General features: G+C 37.9%; 2 protein-coding genes across 21 annotated transcripts in view; one reads left to right on the forward strand and one right to left on the reverse strand.

Annotated features, from left to right (window-relative positions):
- ACBD5 (acyl-CoA binding domain containing 5) overlaps positions 1-7,963 on the reverse strand; it is a 40,373-nt gene extending 32,410 nt beyond the window's left edge. For 4 of the 17 annotated variants that reach the window (XM_070600873.1, XM_070600870.1, XM_070600867.1 and 1 more), the window contains exons 1-4: positions 7,832-7,963; positions 6,359-6,524; positions 2,369-2,489; positions 811-883 (exon numbers count right to left, since the gene is read on the reverse strand). In XM_070600873.1, coding sequence (XP_070456974.1) covers positions 811-883; positions 2,369-2,489; positions 6,359-6,434 — 270 coding nt within the window. In that variant the 5' untranslated portion in view covers positions 6,435-6,524; positions 7,832-7,963. Of the gene's footprint in view, positions 1-810; positions 884-2,368; positions 2,490-6,358; positions 6,525-6,710 lie in introns of all 17 variants that reach the window. The other 13 variants (XM_070600872.1, XM_070600869.1, XM_070600866.1 and 10 more) reach the window with 11 other exon arrangements.
- An 8-nt stretch (positions 7,964-7,971) lies between these two features.
- The window catches only part of ABI1 (abl interactor 1), a 152,256-nt gene continuing 137,089 nt past the window's right edge, over positions 7,972-23,138 (forward strand). For 3 of the 4 annotated variants that reach the window (XM_070600879.1, XM_070600883.1, XM_070600890.1), the window contains exon 1: positions 7,986-8,185. In XM_070600879.1, coding sequence (XP_070456980.1) covers positions 8,162-8,185 — 24 coding nt within the window. In that variant the 5' untranslated portion in view covers positions 7,986-8,161. Of the gene's footprint in view, positions 8,186-23,138 lie in introns of all 4 variants that reach the window. The other variant, XM_070600888.1, reaches the window with a different exon arrangement.

The raw sequence follows: 23,138 nt of genomic DNA on the forward strand, positions 1-23,138 counted from the left end.
ATTACTACAGAGACTAATATTGTCAAACCGTCCAGCATAAAAACTATCCCTTTTTATAGATTTTCTTTATGTTCAAAGATAATTTATTTAAGATTATCAAACAGACCTAGAGCTCACAACTTCTGACCCATCTCCAACATAAAAATGGTCCTTTATAAAAAGGCACTAAAATAATCTTTAAAATTTATGATTTCTTCATAAATTTGCTCCTCTAAACGACCCCTTGAAAAGACTTAAAAGACCTAATTAATAAGGAATGCACTCCTTAGTAGTTCCCACAGAAACTAACAGTATCCTTATCACGTTCTGCTTCTGAAGGATCTTCACACTCACAGAAAAAGGCTTGTTACTGAGAAGCCCAGGGATGGGACTATCTCAGTTTAGGAGTCAAAACTTGTGTGAGAACATTGTTGGGCATTCTTGTTAACTATTTCTCCTCAATAAAAAGTTCCAAAGCAGAAATACTATCAAGACAGCCCAGGTAATTCCCAGACTCCTGAGTAAGGGACATCAATCTTTTAAAAGATTCTTATTTCTACACTTTTGCAGAAGTTGACTATAGAGAAAGACAGGGAAGATGAAAAACAAAAAAAATCAAGATATTACCACAATGTGATATATCCTAAGGAAAAAACACCTTAAGATAAACTTTGATGAGACAGATAAAGCCCTAATACGTTGAATAATCTAGATTCTCTAACATATTACAATCTCCCTGTTCCTTAAAACAAAGCAGCTAATTTGCCTGACAAAATTAAATCAGAGTGGCTCTGAATATTTTTATTTTCTACTGTGAATTATTTTCCCTACCTTTTTCATTTCTTCAACATATGCAATCATGGCTTCCTCTTTGGTCATATCCCCCAATGCACTCCAAGCATCCCTAGAAACGAAAATACCCAAATAACAACAAAAGACATTTGATTGTCAATTGCTAAGAATACAATTTATAGTTGATGCTATAGTGTCATTAACTTAAAACAGGCTCTACTTAAAGCCATATTATGTTTCCAAAGGACCTCTTTAAATGTACCACCTCGAAGAAAAATATTACAGTGAATAAACTGGCAAATTTAATAGTATTTAAAACTAAGTATATAACCCACCTACAGACGATAAACTATAGTCTGGTGAGTATAGAGACTATATTATATAGACTATAGACCGTTCATAAATATTTGCTAAGAACTCTTTAAAAGTTTTGATAGCATTATAGAGAACAGTGACAGAAATGAGCATTTTAGAAGACTGCATGAACTGTCACAGCCATGTTTTAAACGAAGAGAAGTTTTGGTTAGTAGTTTCCATTAACTTAAACAAGAGTCCAAATTATACCCCTGAAAAATGGAAGGAGTTTCTTACTTCTAAAAAAAATGAAAATGTGAGGGACAAAAAAATTTTAACCCCTAGATAGCAAGAATAATCTCTTGAAATTTTTGCCTAACATGAAAATCTCTCTTTTTATACTTTTCCAGAAGCAGTTTAACTCCGCCAAAGGTCAATACTGAGAAAAATCATAAATAAACAAATTTTCTTAAAATAGATTAAATAACATATTGCTATTATGTTTAACCTATTATTTTATGAGCATTCACAAAGATTTTAGAGGAAACTACAGTACTAAGAAATCCTCAAAGGAGTCAAAGGACTTTCAATTCAAGGTAAAGAAATTTAGCCATCAAAATGCGTGGCTCTTGAGACATGCTTCACCAGTTACCAAATCCTGCTCGGAATGTATAGTCTACATTAGGCTACATTAGACGTTTTGTTACATGTCTGTAAAGTCTTCAATAATATTTAAGAACATTAAATGTTAGTCAACTGGAAAAATTCTAGAGCTATCTCTGGATATTTTATGATTCTTTTAAGTATATTAAAAATCAAATTTCTATTGAAATACAGTGGGACAGGAGTGAGGCCTAGATAAAAAGTTAGCATGGCAGCATCTGAGTCATGTTCCTAGTTACTTATTATCTTAAAGGCTCAAAGCAAACACTGTCACTCGACAAGCAAAAGTCATTATTTTTCTTTGCAGGTAAAACAGGCAGAAGAGTTTGTTTATTTATTTAACTTAGTCTGGGAGTTGGTCTTGGCATGATAAAAAGAAAAAACTACATAAAAAGGAAGCCTAACTAAGAATGCTTTTTTTATCTTTGAGACACCTATCCTTTTTGGTTTTATTGTTTTCCTCTCTTGCCCAAGTTTCTATTTGAGTGAAATTGTGTTAAGAGCACCTGGAGGATAAAAATTGTATCCAGTACCCAGAATCCTTTATGCACAGAATAATGCATAACCACATATACAACAGTCAGATGATAATTATGTCATTAAACTAAAAATTCTTTCATAGCTTTCTATACAAAATTACCATTTATATCTTCCAACAGGGTCCCAGAATCCAGGCCTCGAAAGTGTGCAGGGTCCTTCAGTCGCCTGCTTATAGAAGCTGTAGAACTTGAGCATCATTTCATGCGTTGGCTGAAACGAACCTATGAGAAACATACATTACACACAGATCTCCTGGAGAATACAATTCGTACGCTAAGGCTACAAATTAGCTGAGCTATACTAATAATGATTTTTAAATATTTCATTAATACTTCAGACAACTATTTATTTACTTCTATCTTATAGAAACAAAAATTATGGCTCTATTAGTTGCTTTACTCCTTTAATATAAAAAAACCCCTCTGATTTTACACTTTAATAGCAACACCTAAAACAGATCAATAAATTAAAAAATAAATGAACAACCTGCTGTAGGTGTAACCAAAATATCTGGCAAATATCATTTAAAAACTAAATTTATTAAAATATAGACTATTATGCAACTGTAATAAAGTATTTTTATTCAAAGATTGTGACAAACTAAAACTGACTAGCATAAATGAAAAAGTTAAATGTATACTCTGTTTAATAAAACTCCAATATTAAGAAATTGAACTCCTCTTGGCCAAATTTCAATTTCTCAACGGATAAGGAACTTTCGCTAAAGCCAACCAGTGTGTATTGTGGTAGAAAAATAATCCAAGATAAAATAGATTTCTCAATTCCTACCTCTATAATTTTGGACACATCAGTTTTTTTGAAGATCAGTCTTCATATACATTTCTAGCACATCTACAACCTTTTTTCTTAATTTTTTTAATTTTTTTATTTTTTGAGGAAGATTAGCCCTGAGCTAACTGCTGCCAATCCTCCTCTTTTTCGCTGAGGAAGACTGGCCCTGAGCTAACATCCATGCCCATCTTCCTCGACTTTACACATGGGATGCCTACCGCAGCATGGCTTGCCAAGCAGTATCACGTCTGCACCCGGGATCAGAACCGGTGAACCCTGGGCCACCAAAGCGGAACGTGTGCACTTAACCGCTGCGACACCCAGCCGGCCCCTCTACAACCTTTTTAATGTTTAAAATTTTCAAGCTGTATGAACAAGTGCTATAAGTTGCAATACTCTTAATAACAGGGAAAATTTGGAATGTAAGTGTTTTATAATAAATAAGTGGCTAAATAATTATGATACACATATACAACTGGATAATTTATAACTACAGCCCTTAAAAATTAGATTGTAGAAAAATATAATGACATGAGAAAAGTTTCATGATCTACTATAAAATGAGAAAAAAATAGCAGTTTAAAAACAGCATATCCAGCATAATCCATTTTTGCAAAATAAGTATTCATGTACATAAAGAGTAGAGTGGAAGGAAACACATCAAAACGTTAAGAAAAGGATATCTCTGGATAGCAGGCATACAAATTATTTTTATTGTCCTTTTTGCTTATTTGTGTTTAAAACATTTTACATTCAGTGTGTATTACTTTTATACCAAAAATTATTATAAAAATAAAAATTAAAACTGTAAAAAGATATTTTAAAAACTTTAAACAGATAACATGTAGTAATCAAAAGCTAACAGTTTCTAAATGCGGTGAAAATTACAATACAGCCAAGCTGAGAGCTGGTATTTCAGGTTTGGCCAAGAGTACGTAATTAATTTCAAAATCACAATAATAATTATCTACATTAGTTCATATAGGAGTATCTATTACATATGGTGTTTCAATGATATAGTTAGTCCTCCTTTATATAGCAGAGGGAAAAAAATGGAGAAACTACAGTTAAAAACTGTTGCCTATTTAAATAACACAAACCTAAATTTAAAACATCAAAAGCCTCATCTCATAATATCTTCATAAGTCAATCAAGTAAGATTTAGAAGTCTATTGGTTAAGGTGAATGATACATACATTAAAGTAAGTTATAGCAAAAACTGCTAACATATATTGAGTGTACTCTGTGTGTAAGACACTGGATAAAGTATGATCTCTGTCCTCAAGGTGATATATTGATAAATCACATGATATATTTGATATATGTGTTTACCAGATTATCTACGAATTTAAAATTCTAAAGGCCAAAGGCATACCAAACATAGTTGCCACAAGACTCATTATAACCTTAGGCCTTACATAAAGATTAAGTAACAAGGAACAGAAAGATTAAGTAACAAGGAGCAAAAAATTGTAAGATCTTACTCTCTGCAAAATAGCCCAGGCAGATCAAACAATTTTAAAGTATTATTATACAAACATTGAATAATTCATTATAACAATATTTGTGCTTCAATTAACATCAACATAGTTTCTGGAGGTAACAGTATACTGAATACTGTCCACCACAGGTGCCCTTTGGTATCTTAACTTTGCAATATCTTCTTAAATGTCATGTAAATACAAACTGTATTTACACTTACAAGGGTTTCTTAATAAGTGATATAGAACGTCAAAGATAGTACACTGGAGACACCAAGTCTAACTTTATCAATTTCCAAAAAGATATTAAAATGTGTGTAGAAAGGATAAAGGTATGACTTACATAAAACTCTCAGAATCATGCCTTTCTACAAACCCTCTTAATCAGGTATTTAAAAAAATCAATATCTAAATAAGTTCCTATATTATTTCTTTACATTTTGTTCAGGTGCTCTTATCTTTCAACCCGCGATATGTCTTCCTCCAATTTGACGTTTGAGATTACAAAAGGAATACTATTTTGTGTACTGCATATTTCTTTTTTAAAACCTTTTGAATCTGCACTTAATTAATTTTTATTGAATGGTATTGAATATTCGTTACTTAGCTAAATGATGATTAATGAAAACAGACATGATTAAAAACTATAGTAATGTATTAATGTTACATTTAGTTTTACACTCTTGCACAATAAAAGTACTAAAATGCATCATTAAAAAATACGTTTTGTTTTTGTTTTGAGGAAGATTAGGCCTGAGCTAACATCGGCTGCCAATCCTCCTCTTTTTCCTGAGGAAGACTGGCCCTGAGCTAACATCCGTGCCCACCTTCCTGTACTTTACGGGTGGGACGCCTACCATAGCATGGCTTGCCAAACGGTGCCATGTCCGCACCAGGGATCCGAACTGGCGTACCCCGGGCGGCCGAAGCGGAACATGCGCACTTAACCGCTGTGCCACCCTGCCGGCCCCCCGAAATACACGTTTATTGTGAAAAATAATTCATCTAATGCAAAAGGAGATGAAGTAAAAAGCAGAAGTCCCCCTCTCCAAGCTTCCCAACAGAAAAAAGTATCTGAACAACGGCCTTAAACTTCCCAATATTGGTCAAAAACATAAAATCACAAATTCAAAAAGCTCTACAAACCCCAACGAGCATAAATATGAAGAAAACCACACCCAGATACATCATACTCAAATTGCTGAAAACCAACGACAAAGAGAAGAGAAAAATCTTGAAAACAGCCAGAGAAGTGACACATTAAATACAAGAGAACAGCAACTCGAACGACTTTTCTCCCAAGCTGCAAAGAAGGTCCAATATGAGTATAAAAAAGCGAACACTGTTACAGTAAAATAGCAAAAAATAAAGTGGTATAGTATATATATTTATTAAAATAAAAGAAATCGTTTTACCAAAGAACATAATTGTTCTTTCCTTTCTCTCTTTTCATATTGAAAGTTTCCAAAAAGGCTTAAATAGTAGACTTTATGAGTATGCGGTACCAACCATCTCCATGCCATTTTTTTTTTAAACATACCCAAATCCGCAGTCATTACGAGACAAGACTTCTGTTTTCAACAACATAAACTACTTAAAATCTGGATAATATACTTGTCTCTGGCTTGAAAGATCAGCAGGTAATTAATTCACATTCGCTACGTCCCCTTCAATTACATTCCTTTTAAACGCAGAAAAGAAGTAGGTTAAATAAGCAAGACTGGAAGCAGAAGGGAGGTTTAAAGGAGCTGAGGTTCAGGGACCGGGGCCTCAGGCCTCTGCAAGAGGCTTCTGCAGCGGGGACCCGGTGCACGTACCATTTTTCGGCAAACTCTGGATCACCTTCACCGCCGCCTCAAACCTGGTTTCATGCACGGATCTCGTGTCCGCCATCTCCAGCCGCCAGCGCCGGCCCCGGTCCCCAGGTGTGTCGGCTGGAATCAGGCAGCAGCAGCACCAGCTTTCCCAGGAGCCTGCATGAAACTGGAACATGGAGCGCAGCCGCGGATCAACATGCCCAGAGGGAGGAGGCCGGGAGCGCAGCTGGTCAGTTCCCCGTTGCCCTGCCCTATCCAGGCCACACCGACCGTCGTGGCCCGGCTCCTTCCTCCTCCCCGGGGCGTGACCAAGGCCGAGCAGCAGGCCCGCGAAGACAGAAAAACAACTCACCGAGAGGAAGAGCATCTCTAGCAGAAGGCGAAGGGGCTCCCGCCACTGGTGGTCGCGGAGCCGCTCTCCCACCCGTAGGACCCTGGCGGAGCAGCCACACCCCCCATCCCGGCGGGGTCGGTCTGTCGGTCCGCGCCCTCCCCACAGCCACGCCCCGGAGCCACCCCAGGACCCACTAGCTCGCGCCGCCGGCTCGCAGCAAACTCCACCCACCCGCCCCGCGGAGGCGGCGGCGACGCGCGCTGTCCGTCGGAGCCCCGAGAAGGGCCCGGGAAGGAGGAAAGGAAGAGGAGTGCGATGGGGCCGCGGAGGACCCGCTGCCCGCTGTTTGAGCGGGGTGGACCCACGTGTCCGCCCGCGCAGCTGCACCGGCGGAGCGCGCCCGGGCCCAAAGTTGTGCTCGTCGGCACCGCTGGGCGGAAAAATGCCTCTGCGGTGCCCAGAGCCTGCCCTCTCTGGTTAAGATTTCAGGAACGTGATGGGACTAAGCAAAGGGCTTTAGCTCCGGAAGGCTCGGTGAAACCTTAAGTTCTGCCATTGACGTTCTGTGACCTAGAGCAAGTTACTTTAGCCTCTCCGGTGGCAGTCTTTGTACCACCCTAAAGGGCAGATGAAAGGATTAGGGATGTTGGATAGGGGTGCTTAGCAGTGCTTGGCTCGCAGCTCTTTGAGACAGGGACGTCCGAGCAACACCGAAAGGACAGGGGAGGTCGCCAGCTACTAGACTGGGCCGGGGGAGAGAGGGCACCTTCCCGGGCACCACCCCTAACAGCGAGCCCGGGGAGCCGGGCCCGGCCCAGCCCAGCTCCAGCCCGATTTAATAGGCGACAGGGCGTGGGGGAGGGGCGAACGATGAACCAGCATGGATCAACCCTAAAAATGGGTACCCTGGGCCTGAACCTTTCTAGCACAACGCCCCGCGTCCTCAGGCCTCTAGAAAGCGCCCCAGGCCCATCGAGGGGGGACTGACATGGTTGTTGGGGTGGAGTCCTGCAGCCCGGAAATCCCAAAGTCGCCAGGTCGCTTTTGTCAGTTCGGGATGGGTTAGGAGGGTTACTAGTACAAAGCTAGACGCAGACTATAAGTTACTTTTCTCTCCGAGCCGCAGTGCCGGCATTTACCTTGGTACTGCCGGGCAAGGCCTGTCCGGTAATGTCCCCGACGCCCGCCCCTCGCCCTGCCTCGCGGACTTGTGGGAAATGTAGTCCCCCCTCCGCGGAGCTTCAGGACAGCCCCCTCGGGCGGGAGCTTCCTCCCACCCGTTCCGGTTCGGTTGCTCGGCCCCGCAGACGCTCGAGCCTGGCGGCAGAAATCCGTCTTTTCTACTGCGTCGCTCTGTACCAATTCAAAATACCTACCACATCAGCTTCCAGCAAAAGGGACGCACTTGAATCGGAGAACTGGGCTCCAATTTCTTGCTCTTGATCCTTACTGACTTTGAGGTTGCGTATATGAAAGCAAAGAGGGCCATTCAGGTAATGAAGGCTACTGCTTACTGAGTGCCGGGTTTCTGCCAAGCAGATGACACGTATTCCAGAAACTTTTGTAGGGTCTTTGGGGATGAGGACTTTAAGACTCATCTTATCTGATTTGCCCGAGGTCCTACAATTTAGTAAGTAGGAGAACCAGGAGTCAGTCAATCCAAAAAAACTCTTACTTAAGTCTTAGCCTTTTTCCATGATACCAAATTGTAAGAGACTAACAATTTTTCTAATTTACTCAAACTAGGAAGACTTTGTGTGTTTAATATCTACTGCTTCCTCTACTCTTTTTTCTTGCTCTTTGATGATATGCTTTTCAGTTCCAGTCTACTCGGTCACGCATACTTATAAAAGGACTTGGGTATTTTTTCCCTAATCCAGGACTTCATTTTGACAACTGTTCGTTGAGCTTATGTAATAAACTAATTTACAGTATGTTGATCTTTAGATAATGATGAGTAAGAGTTTTGTGCCAATAATTTCTGTTGAATTTCCATTTGCTGGTAGTCTGGATTTCCAATAAAGGTGAATAGCATAAGGAGAAAGGAACTTGAGGTTATTCAGGTAAAAGTATTTAAAAAGTAGCTCTTTCACATCGCTGGGCTCGTTTAGGTGTGGTAACTCCTGCTGAAACCTAATGATGAATATGATGGATTGAATCAGTTCCCAAGGTGCCTTCCAATTTTGTGAAACTGTAATTTTACCTAAAATATATGTCTTGGAACACTAGTTAATGTCTTTCAGTACTTACAGTACAGTGCCCAATATGAAGCTTTTTTTTAATTGAAATATAATTGACATATAACTTCATATTAGCTCAGGTGTACAACATAATGATTCAATATTTGTATATATTGTGGAATGATCACCATAATAAGCATTCTTGATCATGTATTTCTAGAGATGTTTTAATTAATAAGAGGCCCATTCTTACACATGACTATAAGAAAGATAAAATAATTAGCTTATGGATCTTAAGAAACATAAAGGAATATATATTGAAATAACTAAAAAAGGCTTCTTCAAGATGCTCTTTCCTTTACAAACATTTTTAAACCCCTACTGTGTCCCATGTGATGTAGTTGACACTGAGGTTTACAAAGCCCCTCGGGGAACTCAGTCTAGTGTGGTCAACAGATATGTAATATAGGAATTGCAACACAATGCAAAAGTGTTGAAATTAAAGGATGTAAAAAATGCTACATTATGTGCATCAAAAGACAACTACAAAAATGTTAATAACAACGCTATTTGGTAATAGCCCAACCTGGAAACGACTCAGTGACCATCAGCAGTAGACTGGGTAAATAGGGACTACTGAAGAGCAGTGAGAACAAATGAACTACACCTGTTCAACATCTTCTATGAATCTCAGACGTAATGTGGAGAAAAAGAATATAGATTCAAAAGAGAACATATTGTATGATTCCATTTATATAAAGTTCAAAAACAGGCAAAACCAGCCTATGTTCAAATTCAGGCTGGAGATAGAGTGTCTGGAAATGGAATGTGGGAATTATGGGGTTATGGTAATGTTCTATTTGTTGAATTTGGTGCTTGTTACATGAGTATGTTCACTTTGTGAAACTCAATTGAATGTGTAACTAAGATTTGTTCATTTTTGTTTATGTCATGCTTCAATTGAAATTTACGTTAATATTTTTTTAAGTGCCATGGGAACAAGAGAGTAATTAAATGTATGTGACACAGATGAGGAAGATGTCATAGAGGAAGCAACATTTCACCTGATTCTTCTGGGATGAGATGTTATTTACAAGCAGAGATGATGAGAGAGAGTCATTCTGGGAAAGATGTAAAAGCTAAAACATCATACCATATGTGATAAGCAGGAAATTTGTTCATGTGTTGGGATCAAAGATGTGAGGGAAGGTGGGACAAGGTATTGGATGAAAAGCTGATTGAGGCCGACTTAAGGTCATATATGCCCTGCAAAGGAGTTTGTACTTTATTTATAAATCCATAAAGATGAAATATTTTGATTCAGCTAGAATTTGATCAGGAAAGTAGAACCACTGTGATTGGTGTGGCATGAGATTAATTACAGGGATTAGACTTTATAGAATTATGGGAGCTGGTCAAGAGGCCTGTGGAAGACTATTGCCTCTGTGTCTGGAGGCGGGCCTAAAATTACTCTAGGTCAGCATGTCCTATAGTCAGGAACTGGTGTGAAGTAGGGAAGAGCAAAGACAAATCGAAACCCCTACGGACAAAGCAGAACCAATGAGGACAAATTGAATCCTGTATTTTCTCTCACTGCCTCTAAACTCAATGACGTAGATGACCTTCAGAACAAAAAGGAACCAGTCTCCATGGAGCTGAACTCATGCCTGAGCTAAGACTCAAGAGAAACTGTGGGTCAAGCTGCTACTCCATGCCTGGCACCTTTCAGAGCTGCTTCACTTCTACCTCCCAAATCTCACATAAATTCTTATGGCAACCCAAAGTTGGAACAATACAGGGAAGGGAATTCTGGGAGATATAGGTCCAGCTTCTCTAAGAATAATGACTCAATGCAAATTTACCACAATTATTCTAATTGTTACTTTTAGAGTGGCCAAACAAAGTTTATTCCAGGAATACATAGAAAGGTAAACTTCTTTAAAAATCTACTAACATAGATAAAAAGAGAAAATGGTGGGGGGGAACCCTTGGTGGTTATTCAGAAATACCATCTCTTATGGACTGAATATTTGTGTGTCCAAAATTCACATGTTGAAGCTCTAACCCCAAGTGTGACTATATTTGGAGACTGGGCCTGTTGATCAAGGTTAAATGAGGTCATAAGGGCGAGACTCTAATCCAGTAGGGCTGGTCCGCTCAGAAGAAGGGGAAGAGAGACCAGAGCTCTTTCTCTCCACTATATGAGGACACACCAAGAAGGCAGCAAGCCAGGAAAACAGCTCTCACCAGAAACCAAATCAGCTGGCACCTTGATCATGGACTTCCAAGCCTCCAGAACCATGAGATATAAATTTCTGTTGTTTAAGCCACCCAGTTTGTAGTATTTTGTTATGGAAGCAGACACCAGTCATACTTCTGGCAGTCATAGCCAATGAAATGAAACAGGAAAAAGAAATGAGGCATAAACATAAGAAAGGAAGAGTCAAAATGATTATTTTTAGATAATATTGTCTATCTAGAAAAAATAACGTTGAATAAACTAAAATACTATTGAAATTAATATGAGTCCAAGAAGGTGAATAACTTAAGGTAAACATACAAAATCTATAGTTTCCTATTAGAATATTGAAATACAAAAATCAAACCTAGATAGATTAAAAACTTAAATGTAAAAAACAAAAGTACAAACTTGTAGAACATAAGAAAGCCTTAGCTAATGCAAGCAAGACAAAAGAATATGAATGAAATGTAAGAATCAGGAAAGAAAAAGTAAACATTTCATTATTTGCAGATGTTGTCCACATAGAAAATTTAAGGGAAGCTACAATTATTACAACTAAGAAAGGTTTTAGCAAGGTTGTTGAACATAAGCTCAATCAATAGTGATCCTTCAAACCAACAGTAATCAATTAGAAAATGTAACAGAAAAAATCATATTCACAGTAACAATAACTTCCAAAGTACTAGAAACAAATAAAAAATGTGTAATACTTTCGTGGAGAAAAATTGTAAAATTTACCAATGGACATGAAAGACCTGAATAAATGGACATATAATAGTTATGTCCAAAGTTATAAAGGGGAAAATTTTTCCCAAATTAACTCATAAATGCAATGTAACTCCACTTATAATCCCTACAGGACTCTGAGGAACTTTATAAGCTGACTAAAAACCTTACGGAAAGACTCAGAGCAGGCAAGATGACTCCAGGAAGAACATTTTATGTTAGTCAGGGTGGGGTAGCTGCTACCATCAACAACTGCAGTATCTCGGAGACTTAACACAGTAAAATTCATCTGTTACACATGTCACAGTCCAATGCTAGTCAGTAGAAGAAGAGCAAGGGATGGGTGAGCTCTGCTCCATTGAGTCATCGGAATGCAATATGCTTCTGTCTAGTGGCTCCATCATCCTGGAGGACCTCACATTCCTCTGCTGGATCTGCTGCGTCCAGCCAGAAGAGGAGGTCAGAGAGAAGGCAGAGAGAATCTCAATGGAAATTTTAAGGAGCCGCATCTGGAAGTGGCAAATATCACTTTCCACCAACATTTCATTGGTCCCACTTAACTTCAAGCAAGACTGAAAAATTTTAGTCTAGCTAAATTTCTAGAGAAAAAGAAAACTGGACTTGGTGAACAAGTAGCAATCTCTACCACAAAGGATTGGCCCTGCCAAGTAGCATACTTAGGGACCATTGGTAATTAATGAGTGTGATAGCGACTGAAGAAAAGCTACTTAGTTTAATGGGACAGAGGAGAGAACCTAGAGATAGGCATTAAAAATTAGTGGAGAAAGGATGAACTATTTAATGAATAGCAATGGACCAATTCCACATAGAAAACAAAGATAATAAGATCCTTACCTCAGACATACACATAATAAATTCCACACAGATTAAGGATCTACTGTGTAAAATATGTCTTTAAAATCATTACAAGAAAAATAGAATAGCGGCTTCATTGCACAACACTGGGGGACACCATTTGTGTTATAATCTATGTTAATTGGTGCTCCCTGAAGTTGTGCAGCCCAGTGGTCTTGTTTATGGTTAAGTGTTAATGAAAGGTTTACTTAACAAGCCCCAAAAATAGAATTACAAAAAGAAAATATGGATGAATGTCTTAGTCAGCTTAGGCTGCAATAAATAAACACAGACTGGGTGACTTAAACAACAGACATTTGTTTCTCACAATTCTGGAGCCTGTGAAGTCCAAGATCAGGGTCCTAGTTGGATGGGGTTCTTAGTGGGGGTCCCCTCCCTGGCTTGCAAATGGCTGCCTTGCTGTATCCTCACATACCCTTTCCCCAGTACCATATGTACTCATTGAGAGGGAAAGATCTCTTTCTCTTCATCTTCTTATAAGGACACTGATCCCGTCATGAGAGTCCTACCCTCCTAAACTAATCTAACCCTAATTACCTCCCCAAGGCCCCACCTCCAAAAAGCATCACATTGAGGATTAGAGTTTCAGGAGATGAATTTGGAGTAGACACAAATGTTCAGTCCATAACAATACATTTGACTACATCCAAATTAAAAACTTTAGTATGAAAGAAGATACGTAATATGAAATGAAAAGCATGCCACAGATTTGGAAAAAATACTTTCAACACATATATTGATTGATACAGTCTCCAATTACAACTCCTTTCTCCCTTGTCTCTACAGAGATTATGAAAAGCTAAAACCTCAATTTCCGAGCCCCTCTTACAGCTAAAGGTAGCCATGTGTCGCTGTTCTGGTTTATGATTAGAGTGGAAGTTGCTGGATAGTGCTTATGTGAAGGATTTTTACATGTAAAGATTTAGCTGGCACACCCCTTTCCCCTTTTTGGCTTTTGCCTTTTACCCTCATCCTTCTTCTTCCTGAAAGGTTGTTAAAATGGATAGAGGTATAGCAGCTGTCTTGCCCCATAATGACAAAAACATATACCAGAGGGGTGAAAACAGAAAGAGAAGAGGAGCCTGGGTTCTTGATGACATCATGAACATCTGCACAAGCCTCATACAGTGCATGTCCAAATCTCTTGATCCAAGAAAAACATAAACATCTGTCTTTCTCAAGGTTTTTTGTTGCTTGAAGAAAAATGGAATTTATAACTGAAACAATCTGTAACAGACAAAAGATTTTTGCACAGAAGAAATAAAGAGCTCTTTAACTAAAACTAAAAGACAAAAATTCAATGGAAAAATGGCTAAAGGAAAAGCTCTGGCACGTAACAGAAGAGGAAAAATAAATGGCCAAAAACACAAATGAGAAGATACTCAATCTCAGTAGTAATCAGAGAAACACAAATTAAAACAAGGATATACCATTTTTTCTTCATCAGTCTTGGTAGTAGTTTTATGTCTGACAGTATAAGATGCTAGTGGTAATATGAACATATGGAACTCTCATAAATTGATACAACCTACTAGAGATAAATTTGGTATTTTCTACCAAAAATGAAAGTATACAGACCCACTAATGAAGCAATCTCCTTTTCTAGCATATATTCTGTAAAACTCTCACCCATGTGTACATGGAGACAGGTATAAAGATGTCCATCAGAGAGCTTTGTGTAATAGTAAGCAGTTTGAAATAACCAAAACATCTTCAAATGGAGAATAGATAATAAAATGTGGAACATTTGAACAATGAAATACTATACAGCAATGAAAAGGAATAGACTATACTATGCTATATGAATCTAAAGAATATATGTTAAGTGAAAAAATCAATTTGTAGCATATATAAAGCACAAAACAGAACTATAAGTTGTTTATACAAACACTATAGAAAATTATTTTTTCAATAGATAGAATGATAAACACTAAATTCATGCTAGAGATTGCCTTGGGTGAAGGGACTGCTTATGGTGCATAAATGGTCTACATTTTTATCTGAATATTTTATTTCCCTTTAAAAAGAAAATATGAAAAAGTAACAGTTTTCAATTTTTTATAGAACTTTACCCAATTGCCCCACATTGCTTATTGAATAATCCATTGTTTCTCCCCTGATTTGAAATGCTACCTTTTAAATACTAGTTCCCACAACTCAGTAAAACAAACAAATAAACAAACAAAAACCTGGATTTTTAAATGGGCAAAGAATTTGAATAGATATTTCTGCAAAGATGATATGCAAATGGCCAATAATCACATGAAATGATGCTCAACATGACTAATCAATAGAGAAATGCAAATCAAAACCACAGTTAAATGCCACTTCACATTCATTAGGATGGCTGCTTTGAAAAAAACAGAAAATCACAGTGTTGGCAAGGATGCAGAGAAATTGAAACCATTATTCATTGCTGGTGGGAACATAAAATGGTACAGCTGCTCTGGAAAGCAGAATGGCAGTTCTTCAACATATTTTAGAAATAGAATTATCATATGACCCAGCAATTTCCTCCCTAATATATATCCAAAAACATTGAGAGCAGAGACTCAGACATATGTTTGTACGACCATGTTCATAGCAGCAATATTCACAATAGCTGAAAGGTGGAAGTAACCCAAGTGTCCGTGAACAGCTGAATGGATAAACTAGATGTGGTATATAAATACAATGGAATATGATTCAGCCTTAAAAATGAAGGAAATTCTGACACATGCTGCAACATGGATAAACCTTGAAGATATTATGCTAAGTGAGATAAGCCAGTGACAAAGGAGAAATATCGCAAGATTCCATGACGTATCTAGAGTAGTTAAATTCGTACAGACAGAAAGTGGAATGGTGGTTGCCAGGGGCTGGGTGGAGGGGTGAATGGGGAATTATTTAATGGGTATGAAATTTCACTTTGGGAAGAAGAAAAAGTTCTGGAGATGGAGGATGGTGATGATTGCATATCATTATGAAAGTATTTAACAGTACTGAACTGTACACTTAAAAATGGTTAAAATGGTAACATTTTTGTTATGTATATTTTATCACCATTAGAAAGTCAAGTTTATAAATTATATGCCTTTGGAAAATCTGGAAGCAGTAGGAAAATGGAGAAATCTTATTACACAAAAATTAACTTTGCAATGCAAATCTTTATTTTTTTTGATAACTCACGCCTTTATATTTATTTCACTAAAGCCAAATCCATCAACTATTTTCATCCAAGATTAATCGGAACTAAAAGGTTGGACTGTTTTTCTTCAGAGAGTGAATATCTTTCCTGCCTGCAATAGGCTAGTGTGTTCCAAACAGAGTAAATGGAACTGCCTTAAAAACAATACGGGAGTGATGTCAGCAGCATGGTGGAGTGAACTGTTCCCTTTGTCTCTCCCCCTTCAAACTACGACTAAATGGACATTCATTGATCAGCAGAGGATGCCCACAGAGAGCATCAGGACACCTGAGAGACCACACAGCTATACGTCTGAAGGTGGAGGCACTACCCCTGAGGAGGTGGTGGAGATAGGTGAACACTCTCTGACCCCCAGGCAGCCCAGTACACTTGCGCAACTGCTCTCCCAGCTAGAGCACTCAGAGCACCACTGCAGCTCCAAAGGTGGGAGCGCTCCCCAGTGCAAATGTGGAAACAGTTAATGGCAGACTTGAGCCCCATTTGATTGCTTCCCTGTGTAGTGGGAGAGTCCACAGGGCTGCACAGTCCACAGGGAATGGCTCAGGCTTGGACCCAGTGGGGAGGTCCTACCCACCAAGCACAAAGGCTGGAGCAACCTAGGAGCAGATGGCGGTGGGCCTGCGAGCCACGGCAAACAAGCTCCCAGCTGCCTCGAACTCCCATAGTACCACTGTGGCCCTGAAGGAGGGGGCACAACTTGACAGTACTGTGGGAGCAGGCAGCAGCAGCCCTGAGCCCATGCATGATCATTCTCTGGTCCAGTCGGAGAGCCCACAGTCCTGCCCCAGTCCCAGGGAGTGGCTCTTGCTCTAACTCAGTGGGGAGGTGAAACTCACCAAACACAAGAGCTGGTGTGACCTAGGAGCAGATAGTGGCATGTCTGTGGCCCAGGCAAATGAGCTCCTGGCTGACATGAACACCCATACTAAGAGTGTAGCCCCAAAGCAGGAAGCACATCTTGGTAGGACTGTAAGAGCAGGGGGCAGCAGCCCTGAGGCCCTGCATGATTGCTTTCCCATTCAGTGGGAGACCCTACAGCGCCACTGCAATCCCAAGAAGTGGCCCAGGCTCAGACAGGCACAGCTGAAAAGGATCATGGTGGGCTCAGATTACACAGCTCCTGCCCTGCTCCACAGTTGCAGCAGGTGGAACCTGCAACCAAATACTATCACTATGCAATGACACAAATCCACTCCATCAAAGGGTATGAAGAAATATATTAATATTCCAGGCCAGAAGGGAAAAGATAAACACCCAGAAATAAATACTGAAAGCAAAGAAATCTACAATCTAAATGACAGAGAATTCAAAATAGCCATCATAGAAAAACTCAATGAGTTACAAGAGAATTCAGAAAGGCAGTTGAATGAAATCAGGAACAAAATTAATGAACAGAGGAAATTCTTCACAAAGGAGATCAAAACTATAAAGAAAAACCAGTCAGAAAGGTTGGAGATGAAAAACACAATGAGTGAGATAAAGAAAAATCTGGAGTCCTTACATAACTGAGCTGATATTATGGAGGGTAGAATTAGCAGTCTAGAGGTTAGGAACCCAGAAATGCTCCACATGGATGAGGAGAGAGAAATGACACTAAAAAGAAATGAAGAAATTCTCCAAGAAATATCTGACTCAATTAGAAAATGCAACATAAGGATTATAGGTATTCCAGAAGGGGAAGAGAGGGAGAGCTCAGCAGAGAGCTTGTTCAAAGAAATAATAACTGAGAACTTCCCTAGCCTGGAGAAGGAGCTGGAACTACATGTAAATGAAGCCAATAGGACACCTAATTACAACAATGTAAAAAGACCTCCAAGATGTATATTAGCAAAGCTGGCAAAAGTCAATGACAAAAAATATTAAGGGCAGTAAGGCAGAAGAGAATAACCTACAAAGGAACTCTTATCAGGCTCTCAGCAGAAATTTTCAGCCAATAATACTTTATCCAGTGAAAATATCCTTCAGATATGATGGAGAAATAAAAACTTCATCAGATAAACAAAAGCTGAGGAAGTCCATCACCACAAGACCCCCCCCTCCCCACACACACACAAGAAATGATCAAGAAGGCCCTCATACCAGAAAGAAGAAAGGGTTTACAAAGCCTTGAGCAAGGAGATAAATAGGCAGACAAAATCAGAAAATTGCAATTTTATCAGAACAAAGCAGCAAATAGTCAATTATAACTCTAAAGATACAGGGAAGGAAAACATCAAAAATAAAAATAATCACTTCACTTTAACCACAAATTTTCAACACATAATGAAATAAGCTATGAAAACAACTTAGAAGGGGAAGAGGAGAGGGATGAAAGCTGCTTAGACCAAAATAAAAAGAGGCTATCAGAGAATGGACTATCTCATCTACAAGATCTTTTATACAAACCTCATGGTAACCACTAAACAAATAATCCAAAAGAGAAAACCATCAGAGAGAGCCAGCAAACTGAATTTGCAGTCAAAATACACAGGATAACAAACAAGGGAAATACAGAAAAACTGGAAAACAAGTGATAAAATGGCAGCATTAAGTCCTCATATATCAATAATCATTCTAAATGTAAATGGGTTGAATTCTCCAATCAAAATACACAGAGGGTCTGGATGGATTAAAAAACAGTACCCACCAGTATGCTTCCTCCAGGAAACATATCTCACCTCTAAAGACAAACACAGGCTCAGAGTGAAGGGGTGGAAGATGATACTCCAAGCAAATGGCAAACAAAAGAAAGCAGGTGTTGCCATATTTACATCACATGAAGTGGTCTTCAAGATAAAAAAGGCAGTGAGAGACAAAGAGGGCAGTATATAATGATAAAGGGGACACTCCACCAAGAGAATATAACACACATATATATAAGCACCCAAAACAGGAGCACCAAATTACATAAAGCAACTATCAACAGACCTAAAGGGAGAAATAAGCAACGCAATAATAGTAGGGGACCTCAACAACCCTCCTATACCAATGGATAGATCATCCGGACAGAAAGTCAACGAGGAAACAGTGGCCTTAAATCAAACACTAGACCAGATGGACTTACTAGATACATGTAGAACATTCCATCCAAAATCAGCAGAATACACATTCTTCTCAAGTGTACATGGAACATTATCAAAGATAGACCATACATTAGGAAACAAGGCAAGCCTCAATAAATTTAAGAAGACTGAAATCATATCAAGCATTTTCTGACCATAATGCCATGAAACTAGAAATCAACTACAAGAAAAAAGCTGAGAAAGGGACAAATATGTGGAGACTAAACAACATGCTCCTGAACAAACAATGTATCATTTAAGAAATTAAAGGAAAAATCAAAGAATATCTGGAGAAGAATGAAAATGAAAATACACCATACTAACTCATATGGGATGCAGCAAAATTGGTCCTAAGAGGGAAATTCATAGCAATACAGACCGACCTTAACAAACAAGAAAAATCTCAAATAACCAATCTTAAACTACACCTAGTAGAATTTGAAAAAGAAGAACAAACAAAGCCCAAAGTCAGCACAAGGAGGGAAATAATAAAAATTAGAGCAGAAATAAATGAACTAGAAACCAAAAAAACAGTAGAAAAGATTAATGAAACAAAGAGCTGATCCTTTGAGAAGATAAACAAAATTCACAAACACTTAGAATCACTAGAAGAAAAAGAAAGAAGCCTCAATAAAATAAAATTAGAAATTTAAAGGGAGAAATTACAATGGACATCATAGAAATATGAAGGATTATAAGAGAATACTATGAAAAACTATTTGCCAAAAAATTGGACAATCTAGAAGAAATGGATAAATTCTTAGACTCATACAACCTCCAAAAACTGAACCAAGAAGAAATACAGAATTGGAATAGACCCATCACAAGTAAAGAGATTGAAACAGTAATTAAAAACCTCCCAAAAAATAAAAGTTGAGGACCAGATGGCTTCTCTGGAAAATTCTACCAAACATTCAAAGATGATTGAATACCTATCCTTTTCAAACTATTCCAAAAAATTGAAGAAGATGGAACACTTCCTACCACATTTTATGAGTTGAACATCACCCTGATCTCAAAGCCAAAAAAGGACAACACAAAGAAGGAAAACCACAGGCCAATATTGCTGATGAATGTAGATGCAAAAGTCCTCAACTAAGTATTGGCAAACTAAATACAGCAATACATCAAAAGGATCATACACCATGATCAAGTGGGATTTAAACCAGAGGCACAGGGATGTTTCAACATCCACAGATCAAACCAGGTGATACACCACATTAACAAAATGAGGAATAAAAACCACATGATCATCTCACTAGATGCTGAGAAAGAATTTGACAAGATCTAACATCCACTTATGATTTTAAAAACTCTCAATGAAATGGGTATGGAATAAACTTACCTCAACATAATAAAGGCCATATATGACAAACCCTCAGCCAACATAAATATTCAACAGGGAAAAACTGAATGCCATCCCTCTGAGAACAGGAGCAAGCCAAAGTGCCCACTCTTGCCACTCTTATTCAACATAGCACTGGAGGTTTTAGCCAGAGCAATTGGGCAAGGAAAAGAAATGAAAGGTGTCCAAATTGGCAATGAAGAAGTGAAACTCTCTGTTTGCAAAAGACATCTTTTTATATATAGAAAATCCTAAAAAATGCATTGGAAACCTATTAGAAATAATCAACAACTACAGCAAAGTTGAAGGGTACAAAATCATCTCACAATATTCAATTGCCTTTCTATACTGTAATAACAAACTAACAGAAAGAGAACTCAAGAATACAATCACATTTACAATCACAAGAAAAAGAATAAAATACTTAGGAATAAATTTAACCAAGGAGGTGAAAGACCTGTACAATGAAAACTATAAGATATTATTGAAAGAAATTATATAAGACATAAAGAAATGGAAAGAGATTCCATGCACATGGATTGGAAGAATAAACGTAGTTAAAATGTCCATACTACCTACAGCAATCTACAGATTCAATGCAATCCCAATCAGAATCCCAATGACATTCTTTACGGAAATAGAAACAAAGAATTCTAAAATTCATATGGGGCAACAAAAGACCCCGAATAGCTAAAGCAATCCTGAGAAAAAAGAACAAAGCTGGAGGTATCACAATCCCTGACTTCAAAATATACTACAAAGCTATAGTAATCAAAACAGCATGGCACAGGGACAAAAACAGACACACAGATCAAGGGAACAGAATTGAAAGCCCAGAAATAAAACCGCACACTACAGACAGCTAATCTTTGACAAAGGAGCCAAGAACATACAAAAGCAGAAAGGAAAGTCTCTTCAATGAATGTTGGAGAAACTGGACAGCCACATGCAAAAGAATGAAATTAGAGCATTATCTTTCACCATACACAAAAATTAACTCAAAATAGATAAGGGACTTGAAGGTAGACATGAAAGCATAAAACTTCTAGAAGAAATTATAGGCAGTACACTCTTTGACATCAGTCTTTGAAGGATATTTTTGAATACCATATCTACTCAAGCGAGGGAGACAAAAGAAAAAATAAACAAATAGGACTTTATCAGACTAAAGAGCTGCTGCAAGGCAAAGGAAACCAGGAACAAAACAGACAACTACCAACTGGGAGAAAATATTTGCAAATCATATATCCAACAAGAGGTTAATCTCCAAAGTATGTAAAGAATTCACACAACTTAACAACCAAAAAACATACAACCTCATCAAAAAATGGGCAGAGGATCTGAACAGATACTTTTCCAAAGAAGATATACAGATGGCCAATAGGCACATGAAAAGATGTTCAACATCACTAATCATCAGGGAAATGCAAATCAAAACTACAATGAGGTGTCATCTTACTCCCATTAGAATGGCTATAATTACCAAGACAAAAAATAACGAATGTTGGAGAGGATGTGGAGAAAAGGGTACCCTCATACACTGACCGGGCCGGCCCTATCATTGGGATTTTGATAGGGATTGCATTGAATTTGTAGATCGCCTTGGGTAGTATTGACATTTTAACAATATTAAGTCTTCCAATTCATGAACATGGGATGTTTCAATTCATTTATGTCTTTAATTTCTTCCAGCAATGTTTTCTCATTGTAAAAGTCTTTCACCTCCTTAGTTAATTCCTATGTATTTTATTCTTTTTGATGCTATTGTCAATGGAGTTATTTTTGTAATTTACTTTTCAGATTATTAATTGTGTATGGAAATGCAACTGATGTTTGTACATTGACTTTGTATCTTATTACTTTGCTGAATTCATTTATTTATTCTAACAGATTTTTGTGTGTATGGAAGCTTTAGGGTTTTCCACATACAAGATCATATTATCTGTGAAGATAATTTTTTTTTTTTACTTCTTCCTTTCCAATTTCTGTGCCTTTTATTTCTTTTTCTTGTCTAATTGCTCTGGCTAGAATATCCAGTACTTGCTGAATAGAAGTGGTAAAAGTAGGCATCCTTGTCTTGTTCCTGATCTTAGAGAAAACATTTTCACGCTTTTCCATTGGGTATCATGTTCGCTGTGAATTTTTCATATATGGCTTTTATTATGTTGAGAGAATTTCCTTCTATTCCTACTTTATTAAGCATTTTTATCTTGAACGGGTATTGAATTTTATCAAATGATTTTTCTGCATCAATTGAGATGATCACAAGTGTTTTTTTTCTTCTTTCTGTTGATATGGCATATTACACTGATTGATTTTTGTATGTTGAAAAATCCTTGCATTCCAAGAATAAATCTCACTTGTTCATGGTGCATCATCCTTTTAATATGCTGCTGAATTCTGTTTCCTAGTATTTTGCTGAGAATTTTTGCATTAATGTTCATAAGGGATATTGTTCTGTTGTTTTCTTTTCTTGTTGTGTCTTTTTCTGGCCTTGGTATCAGGGTAATGCTGACCTCATAGAATAAGGTAGGAAGTGTTCCTTCCTCTTCAATTTTCTGGGAAAGTTTCAGGAGGATTGATATTAGCTCTCATTAAATGTTTTGTAGAATGCACCACAGGTCCAAGTTTTTTCTTTGTCAAGAGATTTTTGATTACTGATTCAATCTCTACTGGTTGTAGGTCTATTCAGATTTTCTATTTCCTCCTGACTCAGTCTTGGTAGGTTTTGTGTTTCTAGGAATTTTCCATTTCACTTAGGTTATCCATTTTGTCAGCGTACAATTAATTGTTCACAGTACTCTCTTATAATCCTTTTTATTTCAGTAGAATAAGTAGTAATGTTCCCA

Source organism: Equus przewalskii, chromosome 30 (genome assembly GCF_037783145.1).
Source record: "Equus przewalskii isolate Varuska chromosome 30, EquPr2, whole genome shotgun sequence".
NCBI classification, from domain to species: Eukaryota; Metazoa; Chordata; class Mammalia; order Perissodactyla; family Equidae; genus Equus; species Equus przewalskii.